Genomic DNA, 20,609 nt, shown 5'->3' with positions numbered 1-20,609 from the left:
GACTGGAGGAGCTGAGGTTAGTAAAGCTAATTAGTGATGCAAACTAGTCCTTTTAAGCTGATGAGGAGACGTTTCTTTTTGGATTTTAATGTGCAAATTAAATGAACCTCAGAAGGGAGGAGGTTTCTCATGTTGCCTATTTTTTATATTAATGTCTACAGATGTCAGAAGCTGTAAAATGAAGACACAAAAGTCAAACAAGAACAGTCGTATCTATAATGATTCTGAGGTCATATTAACAGGGTTTTCCTGCCGTTAAGGCTTAGGGGGTGATGCCCAAAACATGCTGTGCCATAAATGTAAAATCACTGAGGAGCAACAGAACCAACCAAATTAACGGCCCAATATGATGTGAAATATTGTGAAATATTTTACCTTGGACCCCCAAACCCCCCCAGCCAACACCAAAACATTCATCTACAGCTCACATTAAACTGGGAAAACACTGCAGTTTTAAGCTATTCTAAGGTGCAGCAATGTTGCTGAGACATGTAAAAATTTTGCTTCACCTCCGCTGCTACAACTCCATCCGAGGGGAAACACTGAAGTTTATTTGTTTGGGGGTGGGGGGGTCGGGGGGGGGGGGAGCGGCTGGGATGCTGTTTGCCCTGCCGCTGCTGAAAAAAATCCTAGAGGAAACACTGCAGTTTTATGAAATTCATGTTGGTAGCAGTCAGCCACGCTCCATCCAGAAAGACTATAGTTATGGGCATAGAAATATAGTTTTGTTATCATAAAAATAATTTCTCGCCATTTTTGACCATCTCATCCAATTAAATATATCCACTGCAGTTTGTGGTTAAATGATTCTTTGAGATGTGGCTGTCGAACAACACACACACACACACACACACACACACACACGGCCTTGCACCTGTGGCATCTGGATCAACTACTCCACAGCAACACAAAACATGTTTCAAATATTATATCACTTAGTGGAACGACCCTTTAATGGAGTTTCCATCTCTCTCTGTGGACTCTCGGTAATGTAATTACACCACCAGTCAACATACAGCTGCTCAGCAAGAGGTTTAGCTGTCCGCCACAAACACACACACTCCGTCGCCCCTTCTGTCTTTGAGCAGCGACACGCACTCTCTAACTGTAGGGGTTTTCCTCCATTGTGCTCCAAGACATCTGACACTTGCACTGATCCACCAAACAAAGACAACGACTAGGTGTGTGTGTGTGATGAGTTGCTGTAGCCTCAAATGTGTTCCCCGCACACACGCACACAAAATCAGCAGCAGTCCCTTTCCAGGAACTTACTTCTGCTGACGCAAAGAGGGAATCATCTACGACCACCGAATGTCAGCCACCATTTCTATGTACTGTAATAATTATGTTTCCTGCCAGGTCACTTTCAGTGTTTTGGTGCCCCGGAGGAAATTTTAAAAAGAAAACTTTTAAAATGTCTTAACTATTAACTAATTATCAAAAAGGTTGTCAATTATTTTTCTGTCAATCAATTAATTAACAAGTCGTTCCCGCTCAAATAGGGCTCGACGGTATGGCCAAAATGTTATCACGATAAAAGGTTTCATATCTTTCGATATCGATAATTATCACGATAAATATCAAATCGTTATTTCTTTCCAGCTGATTTTTGCTCCCGTGAGAAAGTTGAAGAAACTCGATAATTGTTAATTAATCGTTAATTGTGGTTTAAACTCTTCTTTATGCCAAACAGTGGATCACTTCACAAATCTGAGGTAGAACATTCAAAACAATTATGATAAAATCTTTGTCAACAAATATGTAAAATTAAGTAAAAGCTTTTTTCGGTCCTTTTTCCTCAACAAAATAAACGTCTTAATAAAACAAAAAGTCGGAATTTGTGTATTCAAGTGAATAAAGTCAAACATTTATTGAACATTTGTTATACTGTTATTGGAAAAATGATGATTGGAAAAAAATATTGCAATTATTGTTTCATTGTCCAGCCCTAAACTCAAAGCTAAAATACAAATCAAATCTGCAGTTAAAGGCATCTCTGCTGCTGCTTTCAGCAATTTTTTCACATATTATGTTCACTGTTATTTTTCTGTTAAGCAGTATACAGTATCTAATATGCGTTAATGACAGCTAATTAAAAAAATATACAGTATATTACCCAGAAATGTAATCATCAAAAACAAAGACATCAAGATACAAGTTCTTGTTTACCCAGCATGCCTCTCTCTGCAGGGCAGTAACGTAAATGTATCAGGGCACCTTCTGATACATTTTGAGGTATCTAGATTCTCTGAAGCCTGAGGGATGGACGTGGAGAATTTTAATCACAATTCATGCAAACATGACGGTTGAAAATGTGAATTAATCTGTTAAAATCACAATAGAATTTGATCCATCCTCAACAACACCATGTGCAATGACAGCACAAGGCCCCCAGTGTATTTGTATTGCATAGTGCAGTATAACCCAAGATCTGGCCCTCACATAACCTCTGTCACAGATGGACAGTTGCTTACTCACACAGGCTTATGATAGGCTAGGGTCAAAGGGAGGGTAGGACACACACACACACACACACACAGACAGACAGACACATGCACACCAGAGTCCTACCAATTCCTGTCAATTTAGGGGTTTTTATAATGACAGAATAAGGGGCTCTTTGAGATAGCAGAGATCACTGAGGCCTGATAGAGGGGGCCACCCCAATTAAGCTGTCCCTCCTTCAACAGACACACACGGATGCATAGATGTAAGCAGATGAGCTATTGGTTGATCCCTCCTGCTCCTCTCATGATTCTACACTGGCATAAATTGTCTCTGTTGCTGCTAATAGAAGACAGAGGAGACACACACACACACACAGAGACACACACACACACACACACACACACACACACACAGAGGTTTCATTCATCCATCTGTTTACCTAAACATACCATTAGCCATCCCACTGCGGTGCTGATAAGAGCGCAGACAAGCCTGGTTTATTATTGTCATTTCCAAGTCAACATGTGTATCAGGTCCATCTGATTCTCCCTGAACGAAAGCATCAATTTGTGGGTTCTTAAAATGATATGCAACTACCAGTAATGTGGGGCCTGGTCACAGCTGGGGCTGGACAATAATACAATAGCAATAATTATCACAATATAATTTTTTTCAATAACAATGTAACAAATGTTCAATAAATAATCAATAAATGTTTGATTTTATTCACTTGAATCACACATGAATTTATTAAGACGTTTATTTTGTTGAGGAAAAAGGACCGAAAAAAGCTTTTACTTAATTTTACTCGTGCATATTTGTTGACAAAGATTTTATCATAATTGTTTTGAATGTTCTGCCTCAGATTTGTGAAGTTATCCACTGTTGGGCCTCAAGTGTTGACCATAAAGAAGAGTTTAAACCACAATCAACCATCAGGTTTCACTTTCACTCAGGAGCAAAAATCAGCCTTTAAATAACAATTTGATCTTTACTGTGAAAATTATCTGTATCGAAAGATATGAAACTATTTATTGTGTTAACATTTTTAACCATATCGTCCAGCCCTTGTCACAACACAACAAACACCAGTGTAAAGTGTATGGAAAGTATTCTTCAGCTCTTCAGATCTACCTTCCTCATTTCTGCCCCGCCGAGGGTTTTGCAACTGAATACAATGAAATCACACTTTGACAAAAGAGATAAGTAAAGCTAATTAACAGAGACCCAAAGAGATGTTTAGACAGGATGTGATATATTAGCATGCAAACACCATTGGGGTTCAACTCCAAGTAGCGCCTCCAGCTATCCTGGATCATACAGACGTGACGTGCGCCCAAAATGGGTTGTTAGAGGAATCTGATCTTACATTTTCCTTCATCATACTGTGCTATAGTACGAAGGTTAGCTACCATGCAATTTAACTTTTAAACAGGATCATGCCAACAACGGACCTCCCGTGGCAGTTTGTCCGCGGGAGGTCCGTTGTTGGCATGATCCTGTTTAAATCAATCTAAAATGAAAACTATAACAGTTACAGCATTCATTCATTTTGCAGTGGAAAGCTGATGTTTTTGTCATGTTGTATATTGTGTTGATGTCATTACGTCATGTTACTTGCGTTGAAAAATCACAAGACAATGCACGATGGCCAGATGAGTGGCGCCAGAGGAGAAGCTAAGCAGGTCACAGCAGGAATGTCACAGAGAGATTGAGAGAAACACTAAGGTTCAGTAGTTTAGCATAGTTTAATATATTGTTTAATAGTGTTGCAGCACTAGACCACTTTTTGATGGTCTTGGTCGACCGCATTTGCACTCGGTCGTGTCTCGGTCTCGGACATTGAGGAGTCGGGATTTTATTTCAAGACCAGTCAAGACCATAACTTTGGGAATATCAATAAATCGCTTTTGCATTGTCTGATTTGTTAACATCCTAACTTTTATTGGAAGTAAGACATATTGCTTTAAATGCAACCAATAACCCTATTTAATGACTTTCACCCCGCCTTGCGTTGATTTCAGCTCTTAGTGTTTTGTATGTGGGTGTTTTTATGGGAATGTGGATCTTTCAGATAAATTTGTGAACTACCTATGATCTCGTTCCACATTTTATTGTGTGCCATGCAATGCAGGGAACTGGTCTTTGTCTTGACTCGGCCTCGCCCTCCCTCGGTCTTGGTCTCGACTGCTCTCAGCCCCTAAAAGTCTTGGTCTTGTCTACTCTGGTCTTGGTCTTGACTTGGTTTAGGTTTGGGCAGTCTTGACCTACAGCACTATTGTTTAGTTCATAGTTAACATAGAAGGTCTAGGTGTAACATACTTTAGCAGTAGTAGTAGTTGACAAGAACTGCCATGTTGACTACATCAAGTGAACATACAGCACTTTCACAAAATAAACACTTTTGCACTCTGCTCCTAAAAATAACCATATCTCAAAAACTAAAAAAAGGTACGCAGTTCAAATAACTTGGAGTGTTAGGAACTATTTTCTTTTGTTTTCTTTCTACATTTAGAGATATTTTCAATCAATATGTTTTGTGTTTGTTTTGTTTATGCCTGATTTTTGTATTATTTTTATTTATTTATCACACAATTTCAATACTTTTATCAATTATTATGGTACTGAGGTTGTAAAGATTTTATGGATATGCAGCATTTGAAGATACTCCAAGAAATTACATAACAATAGGCAAAAATACCAGAGCAGGCACTGGTGGACCATTTGTATTGCAGAGTTTAAAGGGTTAAGAACAATGCTTTATTTCCACATCTTAAGTGACTGGCACATCTGCCCCGTCAGCATCATTTTCACAACCTGCAGTAGCAGCTCCTAGAGGCAGTTAACTTATTTCAGAGTTGATATTTCAGTTAGTTGACCTGTACAGCTGCGTTGATCTAATCAACCCTTGTAACAATTTTTGTGGCAGTTTATCTATCCCGAATTTTCTGGCTCTGACACAGAAAAATTATAATTCTGCCCGAAAAGCTGCAACTGGCTCAGATGTATTTCCAACTGGGGAAACAGCCGTCCATGAGCACGACACCAGACCTATTTCAATTGCTGCAACAATCAGAGATGCGGAAGGCTGTTCAAAGGCCTGGAACCAAGCCTGGTGGATTTGTGTTGAGGGCAGCGCAGAGGATAGTAGGGCAAAAGCTAAGCAGTGTTTTCACACCAGCTGTATCTGTTTGTTCTCTGATGGAAACAGAGAAAACACAGTGATCCATACACCAACTGATAAACTCTTTGGCCCTAAGGCTCTGCTTCAAACCCCTTTGTCTACTCTGGCTGAAGCCAGTGAAAGGAAGGGGAAGCAGCCATCACATGTACTTGACACAACTGGCTAGATACCAACTATTATTAGTCCCAAACAAACCACTTGGTGCTTCCTCCTTTAGCTGGAGCTTCGGACTCTGTTTGTACCAGAGAAACTGCCATCTTCCCTGTTCACTGCATCCAACAGAGACTGTTATGAAGGTGGTTGATGTGCCGACAAAACTAAAATCAACCGATCTTTGTCCCAAATACATTTTTCCCATTGACACTGTGAGTCACTGTATCAGATTTGGATGGAAATTCAAATGCAAAGACTTCTTCGCACCCACACAAAGAAACCAGTTTATTGTCTTCAGTGAAGAAAAGGCTGCAGACGGATGACAGGCAGAGGCAAAGGGACAAGGTTAATGGGACATGTGATTTAGGAACCTGACACATAATATGTGCTTAAATAAGACTATTTCATTATCATTAACATACAATAGAACAGAGCCCGTTAATGAGTAAAGACTCCTCGTTTCCACTATGTTACACATTTGAATATGCTTACTTTGACAATGACCTTACTAGTAAAGGTTTAATGCAGTTTCTGTGGTTATTTCACAGTAAAAGCATTGTCATCATCAGGTAACTATGAATACAATCCACTGCAGCCCATGTAAACAGTTATTCATGAGACAGATGCTACAGGTGGAATATGGTATAATCTTTTAATTTGTCTTATTCCACAACACAATTGAGGTTTGTTTTGTTTTGGGTGGTTTTCTTTTGCCTTTATTTGTGATAGTACAGCCAAAGAGACACAGGAAATGTAGGAGAGAGACAGAGAGAGGGGATGACATGCAGCAAATGAGCCATGGGTTGGATTGCGGTAAGGACTTTAGCCTTTGTATATGGTGCGCTTGCTCTACCTGGGGCCTGTACCACTAAGCGAGTTCAACATGCCCAGGATATCTTTTCGTTATATGGCTTCACTAACCCAAACGATTGGGATCAGGAGAAGCGGTCCTGGTTGTCAACTCAGTAAGTCAACCCAGGGTTTCCCAATCCAGACATGAACGCATTCACATTAAAGAGGCGGAGTTAGTAGATGATTAATCGCAAACATAGACAAGACTACTGGCAGCAGAGCCACGTATTTTACAATTCTGTTAACATTAAATAAATAAACAATAAACAGTCTGAGTAATATAGCTGCAGCTGATACAGGAAGAAAAACTATTGCAGACATTGAGAACGCCTAAAGGAACAAGTGTAGCCCATAATCTGAATATGATGATAGACTACAATATTAACCTAATATAAACACATTCAATTGAAAAAAATGAAACCCCTTTATTTTAAAGGCTGCGACAGTCTTTGTGAAATGGACGTGGGTGAAGGTAAAAAATATAAAACACATTTCAAAGTGGTAAGCACTGTCAAGTCTTAAAAGCCCACAACAAGTATTAGACTGCAAGGCTTTATCCTACTTCAATCAGTCTGTGTAGAGTGATATTACTATACAAAAGTTTCTCCGCGCTGGGTACTGAAAACCCAGGGTTAACCCTGAAGTTATCTATAAGCTCAAATCCTGCTTCGTGGTACACGTCCCAGGTGAGCTGACCGACAACTGATGTTTCCAAATGCCACATAAAACCAACGCATGGCTCTAACATGTAACCTGCTGCACACCTCTGTCGTCTGCAGTCATCACCTTCACTAAGATGTCAAAAGCCTGTTCTTTAATCCAAAAACGACACAACTTGTGGCAGGCTAAATAAAGGGAAACCACATTTTAATGTGTTTTGTAAATCTTGTATCCGAGCTTCGGATAAAACTGGTAGCAATGTGACCACGAGGAGCTGAAGGCATTGTGGATTTTATACTTGTATTGTATTTACATGTTATATTTGACTATTGGACTGTATGAGAAAGATTATTTGAAGATCCGTTTTAGGTTTTGTTTAATGTTTTTTGGTCACAATACACTTAGGATTGTCTGCATGTTCTCTCACACACACACACACACACACACACACAGAGAAAGGTGTACACAACTATGACTACAATTATCACCTGTATTCCTTTTGTAATTTTACGTGTAGATGTTAGAGACTAAATGTATTAGTTTGTTCACTGTCTTATCGTCTTAAAATTACATACAAACATACATGGGCCTGATGGTTGTATGTGTTGATAGTATTTTACATTAATAAAGGCTGTACATGTACCTCATGGCCAGATTATCTTCCAAGTCTTAAACCTCTTAAGACTCCCGCCAGCAAAAATGGGCGTATGCACTACTAATTAAGCTAATTAAAAAGTGCCCTCTTTAATTAACTAAAGGATGTTGTTTTACACCACAAGTCAGTTGAGCAAACTTGCATTACATACACTAATTTTTAATAACTTTTTGGTATTGCAAAAGGACAGACTGGAGAGAATGATGAAATACTGAACAAGTCCCAGGCTGGATTTGAAAAAACGCAATGGCCTCTTTAGCCAGCTGTTGCACATGATCACACAGAATCACCACGTTCCTTGAGGTGGACACCGTGAAGCGTTATTTTCTAGTACAGTGTATTGCCACACTTTATTTCATGGTGAGTTAGCAAAAGGAACCAAAAAAAGCATTGTTCAAATAGTAAAATGTTTAAAAGGTTTCGTTTTAAGTCAGTACACCTTCTCGTTTGGATAAGTAATTAAACTGCTGACTAGAAATGTTTGAGACGTCTCATTGTAAGATTTTACCAGACACTTACAAGCCAATCAGAAATAAGTACTTTTATTGTTCACCTCATTTGCCCATTTTGGAAACCCAGGTTCCCTCTGCCAACTCCCCTGTTGTCCTGTGTCCTGGCTGCGACACATGATGTAGCCAGCTGCCTCTTTGCACCTGCCTGGGATGAGCTTCACTAAGAGGAAATAACACACGGGACATTCACAGCCCACTTGTACAGGTGTCTGAAACAGAAGGACGGGAACCCTCGACTGCATCCCACCTCCAAACATGGCCTCTTGTAAGAACCACGCGACAACCTCCGGGCCTGAAAAGTCTTAAACCTAGCCTTGGCTATTGGTTATTTTTTGTCGATTCCAATATACCCTCTAGTACAGAAACTCCTTTTACTTTAGCCAAGAAGGGGACGATGAGCAAGGAGAAAGTAGATGAATGTCACCAATACCGATACAGAACCCTACAAATTATTAAATGATAAAGAACACAAGCGAGTCCATCAAAAAAGACATTTCTTAAGGAGCTTGTGTATAACACAGACAAGGAGTAATGAATGCAAACAAAGGGGAAGGAATTAGCAGCAGTCAGTCTTCTGATAAGGTCCCTCTATCAGTTCTGACTACTTGCAAGCTGTTAAGTGTCTCAACTGTGTGTTTTACTGTTATTTCTTATTAGTCATTGAATTCTGGCTTCAAAGTCAACCTAAGAGCCCCGAGGAGAGCGATAGTTCCTTAGTTGTCTTCATTTCTTTCATCCCTACACTGTTCCATTCCTTAGCGATCTAAGCAATATTTTTGTCTTTGCCTCACAGACACTGATACATAGAGAGTGTGTGTGTGTGTGTGTGTAAACTCAGTCGCTATCTGATCAGCTGTTTCTGCAGTCAGGTCATACCCCTCTCAGCACGACGCAGACCAAAAGAAAGCAGGATGCTGATTTGAGCCATAAACACAGCATTAAGATCCTGTGTGATTCTACACATCCAGGTCTGTATTTCTCACCTCGCTCAACAGGTAGGAGATGAGACAAACACAAAGACCAGTGGTTACTCTTTTTGATTTGCCATCACCAGGTTTAAGTAGAGAGCCTTTAATCAGGGCGAAACCATCATTTGTGACTCATTAGGGTTAGACCTGTTTTTAAAGATTTACGCCTTCTATATTTTATTATTAAATGCTGGATCAGGCAGATTTTTTTCATTTTTAAACAAACTGTTGAGAAAATGCCAGTCGTCCCTGTATGAGGCCACATGTTGCTGCCAAAGATTATCCAAACATAGCTGGCTAACACCATCCAGAGACAGATAGGTGGCTACAGAACCTGTCTCTGCACTTGTAGTATTATGAGAAGGACTTTAAATCAAATTCTTTAGATGCGATTAAATCGCTCAAAAGTGGGCATATCCAGCACAAAGACATCGGTAGGGAGATATGGAGCTGTTGGTTAATTATGGAGCTATAGAGGAATGTTTGCCTCCACCCACACCTAAGGGATACATTACTAAATTACAGTACAATCATGCTCTTTTTTTAATGTAAATTAAGCTGTTGCCAACTGAAATCCCATCACCAAACCTTGCTATGTTACAGTGGAGTTTTCTTTGGAACAACGTGTTCTCCAGCTTATTCAGAGTAACCACAGCATTGTTTCAGGAAAGTGATTGAGTGATTGAAAGCGGTCGTAAAGGTTCACTCTGTAAAAAACTTGGTAGCTTATTACGTTACAAGTCGCGGATACGGTGGATATTTTACAAGCACGGCCCAGGTAAAGCAGCAGTGAACACACAAAGTGCAGATGTTGGTTTTGGCTATTTCATTAACAAGCCGCAACTGCTGATAACTGATAACGGGTCGCAGGTGGAAAACTCTGGAAATAAAAGACGAGTTCTGTGTCTAGTGTCGAGTTTATAAAACATACTGCTGATGGAGAAAGTCAGGAGAGCAGAGAGAAAGAGAGGCTCAACATTTCTGTCAGCCATCGCCGATGGACAATTAAATCATCTATCAACCCAACCTAAGTATATAAATGAACATCTGTTACATTCAAGCTCTTTGCAAACAAGTTCACACAATGCTGATTAAGCACATCACTGTTAGTTACCTTGGACCTGTATTTCCTGGTATTTAGACACCAGTTTTACAATCTGGTGTCTGTGGCGACAAGTGAAAAGTTTCTGATGCTCGAGATAAAAAAAAAAAGAAACTCAGCATTCAGAGGAAGGACTACAGTCACAAAAAGGAAGCGACCAATGGCAAGGACAAACATGGATAACCATTGGTGTAGCTTTTCCTCGAAGGAGAGCGCCAAGAGAAGACCTGTTGGTTTGGAGGAGGAGGCTATGTAGCGGTTACATTTGCTAAATAATGGATTATTCTCCTCAAACGGAGAATAGTAAATGTAAATGTCTGTGTATTTTTGTAACTATTCTCTAGTGGTGAGGTTTAGGAGCATTGTGCGCATTCTCAAACTCATGAGTGAGCATTCTGGACATCGGCCAAAACAGAGAGGAGACAGACAGGAGACGGCATCACACAAAACGATGTAAACTAAGGTAAACTCCACTGCAGGGTTACAGTAATTATTTAAATAATCCATGCTCGTTACATGACACGTTACATTGACTTGAGTTGTGCTGGGAGACGGTCGCTTTTTGGTGTTAGCGGACTAAATGTTATTAGCTGCAGTGTGCAATAGTACAGAGTTCAGAGTCAATAGGCAAGAGGCTCAGGAGTGCGTAGGAATGTGACAGCCGACATAGACGAATGGATTACACGGTATATATAGCAAATGTACGGTAAGTCGCTTTGGATAAAAGCATCAGCTAAATGAGTAAATGTAATATAGGAAGCAGCATATTGGCTGCAAAAGCCGGCGAATGGTTCATTTTTTTATGAGGTTACAACCCGTTCACAATTAAGTATGAAAAAAACAACACATAGCCTCTTTAAATCAAAACAATCTGCACTGCTAGAGGAACGTTTTTTTTTGTGATTTGGGTGAACCAACCTGGTAATACCAATCTCAGTCTACACTAAGTCATCATTTTATGGAAGTGAGGCTAAAACGTCCACATTAGGGATAATTTTCCTCGTCTTTCTAACATCGGTCCAGTTATGCTTGGAAGCAGAACACAGGCACACACTTACATTTCAACAGACAACAGGAGGGATCTCTCTTTCTCTCTAGTCTAAACAGCCCAATCCTCAGATACTAAACAGACTCAACAGACCTGCTGCTGCTAGGACAAAAACAGAGAGAGAGAGAGAGAGACGGAAGGAGAGGGATTTACAAAAGATAAACTCTGCAAGAGGATTCCCTTCCTGGCTGATCTTAATCTGAATATGAAATTATACGGGACACGGCGAAATTAGCCAAGCAGTAACCATGCCAACCAACACCTGAAACCATTCTCATCTCCACAGCAATCCTGTCTGTTTGGCCTTTTGAACAACCTGATATGAGCTTTAGTCTGCAGATCAGAAAATCATTCAAACGACGTTTCCATAGATGCGATGACGGAACTGAATTCACAATCTGTTTGACATTACAGACAATTGTAAAGTTACATTACAGATAGACAGGGGTGAATCACTTCTAAATACAGCACAGTATTTTACAAACACAGACAGAAAAGGTCATTTTCTTTCTTTTCATTCATACATTTGAGTCATCCCACTCCACTGCACTCTACTGTCACAAGTGCTCTCTGGTTGGGAAATACATATCAACATGTACGCCATGGCTGCCCTCAGCCACTCACACAAACAACGAAATAAATGAAGAGTAAAGCATGAAGGGTTTGAATCCTGGATGTGCTAGGAGACAATTCAGCACAATTTAGTGACTGCAAACGGCGATTTCTGTCTCTGACACTTTAAAATGCTTCCACACTGCCAACATGTTAACGTACACCAAAAGTGGGTTTTTTTTGCTATTTTCGGCCAATTAATTTTCGTTGCCGACATTCGGTGCATGCCTACTTGGAAGCAAATCCTTTCACAGCAGTTTGTAGGCTTCCTGTCACATCTTAAAAACCTACAGCAAGTACCCAGGGTTAAACCCAAAGTTACAAGCGATAAGCTCAAATCCTGCTTTGTGGTAAAGGCCCCTGGAGGTTGCTGCTTGGCTGCAACTAACAATTATTTTCATATTTTCATTACTGATTAATCCTAAAATGGTGAAAAATCTCCATCACAAATCACAGATATTTTCTGTCTAAAACCCAAATGTATATCGATTTTACAAAAGACATAAAATGAACACAAGTAAATCCTCACATTTGAGAAGCTAGAAGCAGTAAATATTTGGCATTCTTGCATGACAAGTTAAAATTGTGGATGATTCATTTTTTGTTTCTGACAAAACGTTTCAGCACTACCCACATCATATCTATAATCAGCTCCAACAACAATAGTAATATGTGTCTGCCCTTTTAAGAAGAATTTGCCTCCAACAATAAAGCATAAAGTGGTTTAATTTCCGGCAAACTATTATTTGGTAAGGCTATGAGTCAGTGTTTACAATGGTGTCATCTGTTTATGGATGCATCCTTTACAAATATACTGAAATAATAAACCACAGGGTTTTTTTTGTTTTGCTTCTGTGCATAACTTACTGATGATACATAATGATAATCAAGCCTGTATCAACTTCAAGAAACATTTGACAGTTAAGAAGAAGCTTCTCCACGTGTGCACATACAAGACATCCTTATGGTCAAGGGAGCATAGTTGAGTAGGGATGGTCCCTACAAATATCCAGCAACTACTGAACAGTCCCTAGCAATGATCAAAACAATTAAATATAACCACTGTCATCTGTCAGAGTCTAGTCAGTGTACTTGGTATGACAGGTCTCCAATACAAGTCCAATGGGTTAAAGTTTTGAAAGACTTTACTTCTTATATTCTGGGAGATGTTTTTATTGTCCTCACCAACAGTGACATGACATATCCGCCCTTATTATATGGTTGTAGTTATCTAGATTAATTAACACACCTAACAGCAGGTTCATTTACTGTTTGTCTTCAGGGCGTGATTTTCAAAGAGAGTACATGAATGCAAAAGTTGACTTTTAAAAAGGTAAGTGGATGTTGGACCCCCCTGCAGTGTGCAAAACACTTTCCTTTCCCTCTTTCTCAGTTCACCACCACAAGTGCCTTTGTAAAGATTTTCTCACCACAAGAACATGACAAACACACATCTTAAACATCACACCTTTTTCTCAAGTTGGTTCTCAAACTGAGGGGCGGGCTCTGCTGGGGGGGCTCGGAGGCACTGCAAGGGGGGAATGGCTGACTAAGGGCCAAATATGTAGTTGAACTAAGTTGACTGAACACGATTTATGTAGGGAATTTAAAAAAAAAAAATGCTATTGCTAACATGCTAAACTGAATCATTTCTTTTACATCCAATTCAATTTAGCTCCATTTTTATTTGTTGCTCCCCCAAAATTGTTGATAACTGATAAGACTTCAATCCATTTACGTGTAGTTTTTTTTTTTTCCCCCAATCCCGCATGGGGGACATGACAGGAAAGGTTTGAGAACCACTGAGTTAGATCAAGCAGCACCTAAACTGCTAAAAAGCAGATTTATTAAATAATAAAAATATTAAATGATAAAGTATGTAGAATACTGCAGTAATATGAAAAACATAACGAACATTTATAGTACACCATATACCATCGGGAAGACAAATATTTGGCTGTGTGATCACACACCGTATCCAATTGTGTGTTTCTGACAGTGCCAACATACATCATTCAAAATATACATGAGGAAGCAATTGTATATGTTTTAACTTGAGTTAAAGTAAGAATTGTAATTTTTCAGTAGTTCATTGTTTCTTCCTGCTGAACATAAACATATCAAATTAGGGTCATGTGGGAAAACTGTAACTCCAGGTCAAAAGGTCATTGCTAGACTGACAGGAGGTCAAAAGTAAAGCTGAAACAGATCAATTGAGCCAGTTTACTGCCTTGCATTGTCACAATCACCTGCTGGAACAAATCTGTCAATTAACCATTTGACAGAAAATTAATCAATTCCAGTTGTGAGTTAAGATCAAAGTTTCTTTGATGTAATTCTAGATCAGATGGATGGATAACTTATAGTCACTGCTATTTTAATTTCCATAGTTGTCATAAGAGAAGCACATTTTTTAGTCACTTGTAGGTATTTATAGAGTTCCATGTCAGATCATTTAAATGCCAATACTTGTTTCCTTTTTTTCGGTTTCATCTCATTATAAATTGTCACATAAATTGCTCTGGTGAACTGTGTCATCCACCTGCCATTATTCCTATAAATAAATCATCGACTGATTGATTGACAAGATATAGAAATGAAAGAAAATGATCACTTGCTCAGCTGTCTTTTGTGGGCAGCTCTTCCAGTATATTGTCTTGTCTGTCAAGCGGGACAGGCTGGTGGGTTTTTAAAAACACCTACCAGGGCAAAACCACTAACAGGCTCGGCTCTGTATTGGAACAGGTGTTTGCTGTAGCCATGGCACTGAGCCAGGGAAAGTTATGTTGTGCAGCTATAGGCTACACACACAAACACACCTTATTTCTTTATGCAAATAAGGGTAGTAGTGATGTAAAAGCAGGCGTCGTGCAAACGGGACACGCATGCACGCGCGCGCACGCACACACACACACACACACACACACAGCTGGTGAAAGAGGAAGATGCACTAACCGTCGACTTGATGGGGACATACAGCACTGGTCTGTCCGATGACCCGTTCTTGGCGTCCTGCAGCGTCCCGACCTGGAAGCCCTTGGACTTGACCCAGAATTTAAATTTGGCGTTGATGTGGTTGTTGCCTTTCTCATGCAGGAACACCCCGTTGCTGTTCTCCTCGTCCCCCTGGAGCAGGGTCTGGAGGATTTTGTTGTATTTACGCCGGGTCACGGTCTTGGTCTTGCCGGAGTCCCCGTACGTCCGCAGACACCAGTCCTGAAATTCTCCGAACATCTCCGCCCCTCCGCCCGCCCCGCTGCTGGGACTCCGGCTCCTCGGCTGGTTCTGGTGGTTGGTGGTGGTGGTGGTGGAGGTTGTCACCGTGTCCTCCACAGTGTTGACTTTTCTCGTTGTCATGATGAAAAATGAGGTACACTTTGTTTTAAGAAGAGAGAGAGAGAGAGAGTCCCTTCAAAAGACCCACTTTGTTGTCCGTTAAGAATCGTCAGGCTCGGGTTCGGTTGGACTAGCAACCGTAGCCGAAACCACAGGAGCAACGGCGGCTCTCTGCCTTTTTCACAAGGGGGCGAAATCCGTTCAAACCAACAAATCTGGTGTGTGTGTGTGTTGGGGGAGAAAAAAAAAATCTTCAAATTTCCCCTTAACCTCTGAAACGATCAGTTCAACCCTTTAAAATGTCTCCACTCACCAAAGAAAGAACACGAACCTCGTTTCTTTTTTAATTAACGTCTCAAAATTAGCCGTTTGGGTCCAACCTCCTTCCTCCTCGCGTCTATTACGCACCAATGGATAGCTGCGAGGAGACCGAAAGAGTGTGGGGGGGGGGGGATCAGCGCTCACTTGGGATGCCGAAGCGAACAAATGTAACTCCAAACCACCGGCCCCCTCCCTCGTTGGGATGTAATTTCGCCAGGAACAGTGCCGCAGAAGAAGGGACCGTGAGGCACACGGGCGGGACGGACGGTGCAAATTTGGAGCGATTTGCCCTCCTCAGACACACCTGTTAGAAGCGTGGGTCGGTCGGCCTGTCCCGTGGGGGATGTCGGTCACCGCCTCCCCTCTTCTATCACCTCCTCTTCCTCCTCCGAGAGAGAAACACGAAAGCTGATGCGGATATCTATATCTTAGCCTTATTTATTTTATTTCTTTCTTATTTTTCTTAAACCAAGATATTAAAAGACGGGTTTCTCCTGGTTTGGCTGCCGGGTCTCCATCACTGTTGAGCCGAAGGAGCGCACGGTTTACAAAAAGAAACGACACGTCCTGAAATTAGCGGAATGATCTGCCCATTGTCAGCGCTTGGTTAATTATTGGGAGATATTCGCATTCATATTCACATCTCCCCCTTCCGTTCTTGCTTTGCTCTTTGTCGGATTTTCTGTCTCTTCCTCATCCGGACTCGGGCTGATGGGAGACAGCAGGACACCTGTTTGAATCCTGTTCGTCTTTCTTTCCTCTGGCACAGTTAAAGCGCGACGCTACGCCTCATTTCCATGCTCCTCACACGATTAGGGCTGGTGATAATAGCCTGTACGATATCGTAATCCTAAACACATAGCCTGCAAACACACTGCTGCGACACAGCAGCAGCCCAGCCTGTTAACCCGGGCTGAGTTCACGGGACATGCACGCCGCAGCTCGAGTTTAAAAAGCAGGAAGTGCCCAAAAAAAGACCAAAAACGCGCAGCGCACTGCTGCCAAACGGTCCCGTAGATATCAAAATGGGGATGTAACGCAAACTGAAGTAAGAATAGGCTACAAAATGTCTAAACAACTGATTTACAGTAAAATAAAAATAAAAATAAAAGTTCCCCGTATAACATGATTGTGTAGTCTGCAGAAGGTCTGATCTATTTATCACGTTTCCACAGTAACATCTGAGCCTTTGTTCCATGTCATCCACATATTTAGTTGATTAAAGAGGACATTTCTTTAGGTGACAGTGAGAAAATCTGATAAATAAAAACAAGTCTTGTATGAATATAGCCTGATTTGTTTGTTTGTCTGTGCTCAGCTGAAGCAACCACTCTTGGATTGGGGAGACATCTTCTTTAATAAACTGGAAAAATAAATGAATAATATGAAATGTAGACAGAAAGGGTCATCAGCCAGTTGAAGACACTCATGTTGATAAGTGAACGTTAACTGCCAGCCCAGACTGACAAACTCACATTCCTTATTCTGCATAAGTTTATTTCTCTTATGTTTGTGTACTCCACCTGTGCACAGTTTTATTCATGCCAATGTACAAGGTGATTTTTAATTTCTCATTGGAAACCATATGTGCAGTTTCTTTGCGTCTCTTTCTGCCTTTCTTTTTCCTTTTTGCTTCTATCTGTTCTTCTTATTTAATATGTGAATTGAAGCCCAACATGCCACTTGTTATCTTTTATCTCTCTGGCAATTCAATAAATGTACAGTACTGTGCAGGGTATGGAAAAAATGCTGTAAAGTAAGAATGCTTCCAAAAATAGACCTGTTAATAGATTGAATTGATCAATTCGCAAAATGCAAAGTGAATAAACAGACAAATCTGACCGCCCTTTGCCTTCAAAACAGCATCAATTCTTTTACATACACTTGTATATATTGAATTTTGTAGGCATATTGTCAGGTGTATGATTAAACAATTATACCAAACAGGTGCTAATGATCATAAATTCAATATACACAATCATTAAAACAAACAGAAACAGCTGTGTAGGAGGAATAAAACGGGTTGAAGAAGAGCCAAACTCAGCTAACAAGGTAAAGCAAGACTGAGAATAGCAACAAGACACAAGGTAGTTATACTGCACCAGCAAGGTCTTTCGCAAGCAGAGAACATGCGTTTCCAAATGTGCTTTCCAGGCTCTTTGGAAGAAGCACAAAGAAACGGGCAAAAATGGCAGCAAGATGCTATTTGAAGGCAAAGGGTGGTCACACCAAATATTGAATTGATCTTCAGTTTTCTGACTTTGCATTTTGTTAATTGCAAATAAAACGTATTAACAGGTCTGTTTTTTGAAAGCATCTTACTTGACAGCATTTTCCCACCCACCTCCCTAAAACCTAAAAACTTAAATCTACAATCCCTATTGTTAAAGGCCACAATCCAAGCCAGAAACCTTGGTGTACTTGCAGATCTAAATTTTAACATCCATATTAAAGACAACGACAAAATAATAATGCTAATATTGAAAGTTATGTTTGAGAAAGACTTCTTTCTTTCACTTTTATCTTCAGTAGATTCAACTACTGTAATGCCGTCTTAAAAAAGTCACTCTAAAAACTGGATCACAACGCTGCCGATTCCTCACTAAGACTAGGAGAGTGGTTCAGTCCGGTTCTCAGACCTTTGGCTTTCTATAAATTAAATAATTCACTTTATAATACTACCTTTGGTTTATAAAGACACTGAATGGTTTAGGGCCAAAATACATTTATCTTGGGCTGCAAAGGTTGTCTGGGACAGATGTGCTTTCTCCCAGAAAACAAGGTCTGCTGAGGCTTTAAACTTTTTGGTTAAATAACTTACTGTCTTTTCCTGAACTAAATGTGTGGCTATTTATTAATGTCTCTAGTTGCACTGTGTTTGTTTATTCCATTTATTTCTATCTCCTATTTCATTAAATTTGTTTTGAATGTCATTTGTATGCGTCTCTAGCCATTTAAAGTCTTATGTAAAGCACTTTGAATGGCTTTATTGTTAAAAGGTGCTATACAAACAAACCTGCTTTACCTATTATTTTAAAACACAATAAAACAAAACCAATAAAGACCAGTCCTCTGCAGCACCCATGATATCAGATTTTATTATACTAACACTTTAGAAATGTCAGTAATAAGACCTTTAATGGGAGATTTTATCTCAGAAGTGCCTTGAAGCACTGAGGCCATGACAGGAGTCAGCTCAAGAGTCATACATACATACATGTCAGCCTTTCATTAGTGTTCTGCTTTTGTATATTTATTTGAAATGAAAGACAACAAAAGCAACAGAGAAAAGGATCCTCTGATTGTAGCATCCACACCGAGGAAAACATATTGCACAGCTGTTGGTTTAAATAGCATAAACTGAGCCTCGTATCTTCCCTTGTTTCATTTTAAATACTGTATGTGCTTAAGCTAAAAACTGTCTTAGAAAAGATAGAGGACGATCCCCAGCTGAGGCGACTAACTGTCATCTAGCCTTGATCCAACAGTCAGATGCAACCTTGAAATCACTGGAGCAAGCCGAGATACAAGCAGGCCAGTAACCCGCTGTAGAAACAGCTACAGTGCACACATCAGAATAAGGAAGCCGCCACTAAACTGGGCTGCTGAAAACACTCCCCCAACACAGCATCCTCTACGGCAGCCTTAAAGAGCAACACCACTCTGTCTTACAGTTCACATCGTGTTGCTGAGCCGGTTTGTTCAGCCTGATGCTTATTTATGGAAAGAAGTTTATGCTCTTATGAATTCACAGTGAGCATCATGGAAAGCGCTGGAAGATGAATGGAAGTTAAAGTGGTGTCTTTTTCAAAGTGACGTTCTTAAAATACTAATATTAGTACATTATTTTGCACATATTATTGTATCTAAGTGTTCACCTATCACTAACAGACGAGACATGATATGGTATTCTTCTTCAATAACACTGTCAGTCATATTGCTTCTGTACAAGCTATAATACATAAGGGTAATATCCTCTGATAACTACGACGAGAGAAACTGTCCAGCTGTTCAACCTGCTGCTGTTTCACTGACGCACACTTGTTGTCACGGCAGTAACAAATCAAAATTGGAAAGGTTAGACACCTTGAAATGAATCTAAATGAAAGCAACTTCAGAATCCATCATTTTAACTTCCGTTCCAAACGCCAACGAGGAAAAAAATACCTTTACAATATGGGCTGATAACCAACAACATGCAGGTTAATGAACTTTTTTATTGCCTAACTACACTACTAACCAGCTATCCCTCTTCTCTTGAGTAAAATATAAGAGCTGTGGGCAATACACATAGTGAGAGACAAGCTGTCGTCACAAACACTGATCGGTACTATCCGAGTCTGAAAATCTTCTTTCCTTGATGCGTCTCAGTCCTTTTGTAGGGTTTTTACAAACCACGTTATCATCTGACTTTCTGCCTCGAGTCCTCTTCATCTACTAGAGTTGGAGCCTCTCCTGTCTGGAAGGCAATACTTTTATCTCTCATGCAATTAAACCATTCAATTCTCGTAATGAGCCAGCTGATGGTGAGTCTCCCATTTAAATATCGGTCGGCGATGAAGGTGATGGTGTTTTAACCGCTGATGTGTGCTCCAGGTTATGTATTATATTGTCACTGTGTTTCACCTGGCTGAAATACAAATTCCCCCCTGGTTGACAATAAAGTGAAAGTTGTTAATTGAAAAAAAAAAAAAGATGTTTGGACTGAGCATGAAATTACCTTCTCAAATGGACATTTTCTCGAAGAGCTGTCAGACC

General features: G+C 40.2%; 1 protein-coding gene across 2 annotated transcripts in view; it reads right to left on the bottom strand.

The window, feature by feature from the left end:
- nol4lb (nucleolar protein 4-like b) overlaps nt 1-16,758 on the bottom strand; it is a 170,172-nt gene extending 153,414 nt beyond the window's left edge. Inside the window, exons 1-2 of one of the 2 annotated variants that reach the window (XM_046057190.1) lie at nt 15,844-16,758; nt 15,150-15,745 (exon numbers count right to left, since the gene is read on the bottom strand). In XM_046057190.1, coding sequence (XP_045913146.1) covers nt 15,150-15,551 — 402 coding nt within the window. In that variant the 5' untranslated portion in view covers nt 15,552-15,745; nt 15,844-16,758. Of the gene's footprint in view, nt 1-15,149 lie in introns of both variants that reach the window. The other variant, XM_046057189.1, reaches the window with a different exon arrangement.
- Between the last annotated feature and the right edge of the window lie 3,851 nt (nt 16,759-20,609).

The sequence above is a fragment of the Micropterus dolomieu genome, linkage group LG08 (assembly GCF_021292245.1).
Source record: "Micropterus dolomieu isolate WLL.071019.BEF.003 ecotype Adirondacks linkage group LG08, ASM2129224v1, whole genome shotgun sequence".
Lineage (NCBI taxonomy): Eukaryota > Metazoa > Chordata > Actinopteri > Centrarchiformes > Centrarchidae > Micropterus > Micropterus dolomieu.
This window is presented reverse-complemented; position numbering and strand designations above follow the sequence as displayed.